The sequence below is a fragment of the Colobus angolensis genome, unplaced genomic scaffold (assembly GCF_000951035.1).
Source record: "Colobus angolensis palliatus isolate OR3802 unplaced genomic scaffold, Cang.pa_1.0 Scaffold1, whole genome shotgun sequence".
NCBI classification, from domain to species: Eukaryota; Metazoa; Chordata; class Mammalia; order Primates; family Cercopithecidae; genus Colobus; species Colobus angolensis.
In genome coordinates this window covers 18,232,083-18,240,886 of record NW_012110918.1, presented here as the reverse complement: position 1 = coordinate 18,240,886, position 8,804 = coordinate 18,232,083, and the positions used below count along the sequence as shown (strand labels likewise).

The window sequence follows — 8,804 nt, the reverse complement described above, 5'->3', positions numbered from 1 at the left end:
GGGAGGAGGGGCGGCGGTGGGGGGCTGCGGGGAAGACCTTGCCCCTGGCTCGGGCTCGGGTTCCGTCAGTCGCGTGCCAGAGCCCGGAGGGAGACTTGCTGAGTCATCAGCATGAGGTCACTCGGTGCTCAAGCTGATATCGGAGGGGATTGGAGCGAGGGGCCTCGGGGACTAAAAGGCCGCCAGCGGGAGGTGGGAGGGAGCCTTGGGGATGTGGGAGGGGGCCAGGCCCGGCGCCTTGGGGTGCCTGTTTAAGTGAGCGCGGAGCGATCCAGTTGAAGGCAGGGGTGCTTGAAGAGGAAGTGGGGGTGGCTCGCTGCAGGTGCTCTCCCGGGGTCAAAGGTGAAGCCCCGGGCGGTCCACCCCTTCCCAGGCGGCTCTTTTCCGGCAGCTGGTCCTGGTCCCACGTCTGGAGCAGTTTCCCAAACTGGGAAATAGTTCGCTGAGTGAGGGAGGGGAGGAGCTTCGGTGTGCCGAGCTAGCCAAAGGGGAAGTCAGCTTTCCCTGGGACTGGCCTCCTTGGACTGCCCCTGGCTAGAGATCGAGGCCCTGGGAGAAAGGGCGGTGTGTGTACCAAGCCCTGGGTGACAGTGGGTTGGGTGGGGAGGAAGCAGGGGCAGCTCTACCAGGAAACAGCAAGGGGAAGGAAGCAGCCTTGCCTCTCTCTCCAGCTGGCGCTGGAGTCTGGGTTGAGACTGTAGGTGGTGGGAGCTTCAGGGTGCCTAGCCTTGGGGTGCAGCAGATGGGCTGGTGTGGATGGCACAGGGTGGCAGAACGCAGCACCCAATCACCCCAAAGTTGCCCCTACCTGAAGTGGGGTCTCAATGTTGTGTGAAGTTAGCAAAGGGAGTGGCCCTGCTGGGTGTCTGGCCTGGCACAGGACGCTTAGAAAGTGGCAGCCTGGGGGCGATGTGGCCAGAGCCATCTTTCCTTGGGTGTGTGGAAGTTCACGAAGGTAGACTTCCTTTGCCCAGGAGTTTATGGCTGGGTTAGGCTACTTTGTGGTTTGCCCTCAGTGATTCTCCCTCCACATCCCCGCGCACGCACACACACATGCACACAAACACAGTTCCACTCTCAGTGAGCCCGGGGCTTATAGATTCCAGATGTTTCAATGCTTCAGCTGACCTTTGACCTAGAGTTTGATGCCCTGGGAAAATTTCAGGGTCCTGGAGGGGCGTTTATGTGCATCTTCTCAGTCACTTATGCATCAGTGGAAACTTAAGTTTTAGGTTCTGTTCAAAGAGTGACTTTCACGAGCTGAGAGCTTATAGAGCAGAGACCATGAGTGCCAGGGAGTTTCGGCCACTGGGCTGTGCAGCCGAGCGGGGCTGTCTTTGTTCAGGCACGGGAGTTTCTACTTTAGCCAAAGGAGACGGAGCTCCCAAATCTCTCCCTTTCCTGGCTCTCAGTGTGAATGGGTGGACCAGGTACCCTGGCAGGTTGCGGAGCCTTGACCATCTGTGCCTCCTGTGTGAGGTGGGCTTAGCCTTTGCGGGAGCAGAGGGTGCATGACAGGACCCAGCTCTGGCCAGCCTTGAGGGCTGGAGGAGGACTGGGGTTGGGGCAGCTTCTCCACAGTCCAGCTCCTGGGATCCCTGCATCGTCCCTCTGAGCCCAGCTCCTGAGGCTGTCTCTGCTCTGCCTGTGTCTGTGTATCCCGGTTTGCCAGAGGCCAGGCCAGGAGCCTGAAAGCACTGGCTGTGCTCAGGCCTGCCCCTCCCCCGCCCCAGGCACACCTTTGATTAGGAGGCGATGGGTTGCACTTGTGCTGAGTTCAGGCCTTCTGCGGAGGGCAAAATCTGTCGAGGAGGCACTTTTCCGTGTGATCTCTTCAGGAAGTCACCGCTGTCATTATGCTTAGCAGCAGGGGTGGGGGCGATGGGGGTGGGAGAAGCTGGGGCCAGGGCAGTGTCCCTGCACCCTGACTCAAGGCTGGGGGCCTGTCTCCTGGGGCAGTGTCCTGCCAGATGTATAGGAAAGAGCTCCTGTGGGCCTTCTGACCTCCAGCTCAGGTCTTCCCCATCCTTTATCTGGAAGAATCCAGTGGCTGGAGTCTTGGGACCTTGCTTCTGAGCTGGCTTGACTGTGGAGAGGGGTCTCTGGCTTCCCCTCCCTGCTCTGGGCTTGCAGCCTCACCTCCTGGTCCAAGGCTGAGTGAGGTGGCGTCTTGACCCTGGTGAGAGTAAGAAGCCCCCCAGCCCATAATTTCCTGAAATGCTCCTGGCTAGAGGAGACTCCCATCTGTCTGCATCAAACCTGGAAAGTGGGGATGGAGCATGGGGTGGGGTCCATGCCCAAGGGTCTGGTGGGAGCTGGACTGAGCTGGGAATCCCAGATGGATTTCTGGGATGAGGTGCACAGAAATGTCCTTAGCAAGAAAGTGAGAGCGGAGTGCTGGAGGGACCCGAGTGGGTGAGAGTTGATTGTTTAGACCAGCCTCCCCAGCACTTTTGTTTTTGCTCCCTAACCCTGTGGGAATTGACCCGGGGCAGGGACCAGAGAGCAGGCTGCCACTCAGAGGGGCTGACTCCGCCAGCCTTCAGTTGGGCAGGCCCCGGGGTGGCTCACTGTGGGAGCCCTTGTGAAATACCCTGGATGGGGTGGGGCAGGGGCTGCTTCCTGCAACCCAAAGCCACAGGATGGTTACTCCATCAGTGGAGGAGGCAGACTGGGAGGGCCGCAGGGGCCTCGGGCCAGGCTCCTCCCAGCTAGCTGATGGCCTGCCACCTGGAAGGTGGGGGAGCTCCCTGGTCAGTCCTGCCAACAGACCAGAGCTAGATGGACGGCCCACCCTCAGCTTCTCAAAGTTAGGAGACTGGGAGACTCGGGGTTCCCTCAGCCTCCTCTCTGGCTAGGTCCCCAGTGGGCCCCCTGTGCACCCAGGGAGCAGGGGGCTTTGTCCCAGGCCAGCTCAGGGCGGGTGGTTGTAGGAGGTAGGACCCTGGAAGATGCACGCACAGGGTCACTGGCTGGCCCTCACCTGCTATTGGTCAGGCTGGCCTTTCTGTCCCCCAGCAGCTCGGCTGTGGCTCTCCTGGGGCGCTGTTGGCTGGCGGGCCCAGGGAGTGCGGGCGCGGCGGGGGAGCGGGAGGCAATGTGCTGAGTCAGCGTGACTCGCCAGGAACAGCCGTGCTCTGGGGCAGTGCTGGGGTTATTTTTAAAGCTCCCGGCTTCCTTCTAGGCCTGCCTCTCCCGCGTCTTATTCCTTCTAATCTCTCCCCCGCCCCTTGTCTTGCGCCTGCCTCCCTAACAGCCTTCAGTTCCCCTTCTCCCATCAGACCTTCCTGACCTCCCACCTGGTTCTCTGAGGGTAGGGTGGACAGGAAGCAGCTCAACCTAGCCTGGGCGAGGCCAAGGGCTGCCTCCGATCAGGTATTGGGGGCTGGGCACCTGGGCAGCAGGCTGGGGTGGACTGTGCGGCAAGGGCTCTGTGAACTGGGGTGGGGGGCGAGGGTGGTCTCCAGGGTACTGACCTCTGCTCCATGTCTTGCAGAGAGCGCCTGCTCGCTGTGCCCCCGGGTTATGACGACCCCCAATAAAGGAAACAAGGCCTTGAAGGTGAGTGGGCAGGGACAGGAGCCTTCAGGCCCGGGGTTGGGGGGCACAGTGGGCATGCCCGCTTGGCCTGTGACCCTGTGCACTGTGCCCCAGGTGAAGCGGGAGCCGGGTGAGAATGGCACCAGCCTGACGGATGAGGAGCTGGTGACCATGTCGGTGCGGGAGCTGAACCAGCACCTGCGTGGCCTGTCCAAGGAGGAGATCGTCCAGCTGAAGCAGCGCCGGCGCACGCTCAAGAACCGCGGCTACGCAGCCAGCTGCCGGGTGAAGCGGGTGACGCAGAAGGAGGAGCTGGAGAAGCAAAAGGCGGAGCTGCAGCAGGAGGTGGAGAAGCTGGCCTCGGAGAACGCCAGCATGAAGCTGGAGCTCGACGCACTGCGCTCCAAGTACGAGGCGCTGCAGACCTTCGCCCGGACGGTGGCCCGCAGCCCCGTGGCGCCAGCTCGGGGCCCCCTTGCCGCCGGCCTGGGGCCCCTCGTCCCAGGCAAGGTGGCCGCCACCAGCGTCATCACAATAGTAAAGTCTAAGACGGATGCCCGATCGTAGGGACGCGCGTCTGCCCAGGCGGGTCTTTGCGGGGCCACTAGGCACATGGCGAATTCGGCTGCCCTGTCCCTCTGTTTCCTTCTCTTCTCTTTCCTCCCTCTCTTCCCCGCCCTTTTCTCTTCCCTGCAAAGCACAACCTGTACCCCAGGGGCGCCGGGCTGAGCCCCTTTGATCTCGTCATTGTCGTCGTGTGTTTTGTATGTTGGGATTGGTCAGTTCGGCGGTGACGTGGGGTCGCCCCAACCCCTTTTGTACCAGGGCCATGCAGTCTTGGAGTCCAGAGTTGGTGCTGTGGGAATGGACTTGAGAGAGTTGCGGGAAAGAGGAGGAGAAGTCACGCTGGGCCTCGCGTGTCCCAGAGCAGTGAGGGTTCCGGTGTGCCCTCCACTCCCGCGTGGCCACAGGCTTGTGGGCTGGAAAGGATTCACTCTCTTTAGCCCCAGGAGGGCAGCTCAGCTTAGCCCAGCACAAAGAGATGGGCTCTGCTCTGAGAGTAGGGCAGCCTTGAAGGCCCTGATGGGTGGACCACCAGCCTGGGCACAGTGGTGCTGGGGGCGTGCAGTTGGGGCCAAGGGCTGTGCGCTCAGGCCTGACCCGTTGCACTGAACAAGACCAAATCGCTGGCTGTGCACTTACGTGAGGGTGAGTCCAGTGTGCCCTGCGATGGGTCCCGTGTCACTGTTTACATGACCTATTTGTGTGGTTATATAGCCCTTTATTTAAAAGAGAGAAGTTCCTTTTACAAAGTTATTAAATTAATTATATGTTTAAAAGTTAAAGAAAAAAAGAGCTGCAGAGTATTTATAAAACTGTCTTTTAGAAAAAAAAAAACAAGCAAGAAGACCATTTGACCATATAAATGGAAAAGGGAAGAAAGTATAATAGAAACTTTGCTAGTTAAAAAAAAAAGAAAAAAAAAAAACAAAAAAAATCCCTTTCTTGTAAACTTACGGACAACTCTTTGTGGCTGTTGGAGTTTAGTTTTTATATACACAGAGTTATCAGACATTATTTATAAAACTTAGTTTAAAAAAAGACAAAAAAAAAAAGCCAAGCCGTGAGCCGACCAGAAGGCCGTCCTCTTTGATATCTTTTGCAATTGTACCGAAAGTGACTTACTCCTCTGCCCTTCCTGCTTCCGTCTCTTGCCGGTGCCGTGGTGTCGTCCGTGCCTGGTGAGGTTTTGTGCAGCGGTAAAGTGCTGGTGCTTCTGGTGACCTTTGACCTGTGGGTGTCACTTCTTGTGTCTGTTTTCCCGTGTTCGTTTTTTGGGTTTAGTTGTGCTTTTGCTTCTGCTGGCTTGCCTGACCTGGGCTGGGGTGCCACACCTGGCACCTGCTGCGTCAGAGCTCAAGGAGTCTGTGCCCACCACCAGCTCCTGGTCCCTAGGAGGTGAGATGTGGGGTTCTGTCACACTCCCCGCCGACTGAGCCTTGGCTACATCTGTGTCTAGGGCTTGGGCTGATCTGGTGGCCAGGTAGCTGAAACTGGGGGCCCCTTGGGGCCCCCCCACACTGCTCCACACCTACCACCTCTGGCCTTGGGTGGTGGTGTTGCAGGAACCAAGGAGTCACTGTGGGTGGCCACAGGGCTGTGGCCAAGCGTTCTCTGGCTGTCTTCCCCTGGCCTCAGTTTTGTTCCTATAGGCTTCACGTGGGGCCTCAGCCAGGGAACCCCAGGGGCCCGCACCGTGGGCTGCAGGTTTCACCACCTACTTGATCCCTGAGGTGTTTCCATGCTGCGGGTGGTGCTTCCAGGCAGAGTGGTTGGGGGCCCACCAGGGGCAACCCTTTCTTCCTTGTCCCTGCCTCACTCTGAGAGCCTTGGGAGTATCCAGCAGTGCAGACAAGGGCTACAGTCTCCAGGGCCGGTCGTGTCCCTCCTCTCCGCTGGGCCACGCTGGCAGCTCTTGGCTCTGGGCCCGCCTTCTGCCTCCCTCTGGGATCTGTGTCTTCCAGGGATTGGCTGCTTGGCTTCTGCTGGAGGTGCCTCCCGCGGGGGGCCCAGCCTGCCTCCTGCTCCCAGTTCCTCGCCAGAGGCTGCTGCCCTTCCCGGCTGGGCCCAGGAGGCTCCTTATAGGCATATGACAGGGAAGGGGTGCCCCCACCCACCTCTGAGAGGCTGCAGCCCTGTGTCTGGCCATGTGAGCCTTGGCCTTTCACCAGGGTTGCTGGTTTCTTCTCTGTGGGGCCCAGACTCCTGTAAAGCACACAAATGGGGGCTGGTAAGATGAAAAACTGGCCTGACAGGGCTTAACCCTGTGGATGGTGGGATTTTGATCCAAGAGTTTGGCCTGGTGTGCCCATGAGATGGGAACAGGGATGTACCATCAACCCTTGTCATCTTAATGAGCTTTTCTTTGCTCTAAGCATTCAGAGACAAGTCCTGCTTCCACCTGGGTCCTCCTGAAAATGGAAATTTTGGCTGTTGATTCATGTCATTTAGTGACTTCATCCCCCTCCCCTCAGTCTGATCTTGTCTAAGTAGAATCCAGGCGTTAGTTGGAATCATACCATAAGTATCCATAAAGAAAACGTCATGATCTGCCTTGGAGCAGGGATAAACAGGCCCTCCCTGTCCTTGTGCGGCCCCCACTTTTGTCCTGGCTGCAGGTGGCCCTCCGTTTTGAGTACCTCTGCCAGGCTGCAGACCTGGAGGCAAAGGGAGTGCGGAAGAGGAGGGTGTAAGGGTCAGCGCGTACTGAATGGGAGGTGCAGGTCCTGGGTGCGTTGGCAGAAGAGGCTTCTGGAGTTGCGAGGCCATACCTCCTTTCAAGAGCTTTGGATTTGGAGCGACTTCCTTGGGTCTAGGGGAGTGTTCCTATCCCCTGTCAGGCCAGCCCTGTGGAGCCACTCTGCCCCTCTTCCCCTTCCCCTGGATTTCCTGACATAGATGCTGTGTTCATGTGCAGATGTGAATGTGCTGTCCTTCTGATCTCTGTTAATCCCGCTTTCCTACTGAGAGGGTGGTGGTCTCTTCTCACCTCAGTTTTTCTGACACAGCGAATCGAGGGCTTTGGCCAAGGCCAGGTCTCTCAGACTTGTCCGCCAAGTAAACCGTGATATATGTCTTCCCTTCCACCTTGACTTTGCCCCAACTCCTCCTTTATCCTAACATGGACACTCAGATTTCAGAGGAATACCCAGCAGGGACAAGTCAGCTCCCACCGAGAGAGTGAGAGGCCCCTGGCTGCTGCTCCGGGTGGCGCTGGTGTTGCTGGGGCTTTGGCTCTCGGTGCACGTTTCAGATATGCGTGCACACTTCTGACCGGTGGTCAGGGCCCGGCCCACGGCCCTGAGCGGCTGCAGTCTGCTTTGGGACGATGGTCAGGTCCCATGTTGTCTCTGCTGCCTCCCTCTGGAGTGGCCACTTGGCCAAAGCTCCCATCCACATCTGGAAAGTCTGAGCTGTGGCCTGCTGCACGGTTTCCACTCTGGGATCTTGTGAGTTACTTTTTTAGGCTGTGGTTTGGTGAAAGGAACCAACACATTAACGATTTTTCCCCCCAGAAGCCACTGAATAATTCTTTTTGGTGTATTTTTGCCTTCCCGTTGGCTGTCTGGCCTTGGAGCAGGTCGGGAGAGTGAAGTACATAATCAGTGCCGCACAGAGGCAGGGCGTGTCTGAGACTGATGCCTGTCCTGCCTCTGGCCTGTGTCCTGGGTGTGTGCCGTACCTGCTGGGCCAGTCCCACACATTTCCACCCTGCCCCTGGAGCAGCAGCTTTGATACCATGGGTGTCCCTTGAGTCTGAGCTAGAGTGTGTCCCCGATAAACTGTGAGACCTCCCTGTTCTTGGTGACCCCAGTTGGGCTTTGACCCCTCCAGCAAACCTTGTGTCCCATCCCTGCCCTTCTTCCCACCCCCTCAATCTGCTAGTCCCTGAAGCCTTTAACCAAACGGGAGTGGGCACAGAAAGCCTTCTTCTGGCAACAGGACAAGGGCTGCCCGTGTGTCCAGCCCTGTTGCTCTCCTGGCACTGAGAGGTGGGTCCAAGCAGAGTTGACCAGTCCCCCTGCCAGCCCTGCCTAGGTCTAGCCAGGGGAGGTTGTGTGTGTGTGGGAGAAGACCCCGGGATGTGCTGGGGTGGGATGGAGGTTATTAAAGATCTAAGTGAGGAGGGGCTGGGGTTTGGATGCGGGGTGAGGCCCGAGCGCTCACACTTCGTGTAGGGCTGGCAGGGGCCTGACCTCGGGCAGGGCAGTGGCCTTGGTGCCCCACCCCTGCCCTGCGCAGTATTTATTGCTAAATTATTGTCCAGGAGGGGCAGCACTGGGCCTGGCCCCCCGGGTATTTATTGCTGTACATAGTGTATGTTTGTGATATATAAGGTTTTCTTTATTTTGTATATGATCAATAAACCTTTTAAAGAGACTGGCAGGTGCTTCTTTGGGGCGACGCGGCGGGCGGAGCCGGAAGAGGTGGGTGGGGGCGGGGCCCGTCTTGCGCATGCGCCCTGAGCGCGGCCTGCCGTGTGAGGCGGAAGCGGAAGAGCGGGTCTCCAGGGGAGCGATGGCAGCCGGGGGTCTGAGCCGCTCGGAACGCAAAGCGGCGGAGCGGGTCCGGAGGTTGCGGGAGGAGCAGCAGAGGGAGCGCCTCCGCCAGGTACGCCGCCGTCGCTCCCTGGTCCAGCTATGCCTGGCCAGCGCCGCCGCTCACCGCCCGCCTGCCCGCAGGTGTCGCGCATCCTGAGAAAG

General features: G+C 58.7%; 2 protein-coding genes across 2 annotated transcripts in view; both read left to right on the top strand.

Annotated features, from left to right (window-relative positions):
- Positions 1 to 3,159: 3,159 nt before the first annotated feature.
- MAFG (v-maf avian musculoaponeurotic fibrosarcoma oncogene homolog G) lies at positions 3,160 to 5,142 on the top strand. Its single transcript, XM_011963071.1, has 3 exons — positions 3,160 to 3,375; positions 3,497 to 3,561; positions 3,655 to 5,142. The coding sequence occupies exons 2-3, from the start codon at positions 3,526 to 3,528 to the stop codon at positions 4,105 to 4,107; spliced, it is 489 nt and encodes a 162-aa protein (XP_011818461.1). The 5' UTR covers positions 3,160 to 3,375; positions 3,497 to 3,525; the 3' UTR covers positions 4,108 to 5,142.
- Positions 5,143 to 8,607: 3,465 nt separating this feature from the next.
- Positions 8,608 to 8,804, top strand: part of SIRT7 (sirtuin 7) — a 6,815-nt gene continuing 6,618 nt past the window's right edge. The window contains exon 1 of the mRNA XM_011962951.1: positions 8,608 to 8,792. Within this exon, the coding sequence (XP_011818341.1) occupies positions 8,620 to 8,792 (173 nt within the window). The 5' untranslated portion in view covers positions 8,608 to 8,619. The remainder of the gene's footprint in view (positions 8,793 to 8,804) is intronic.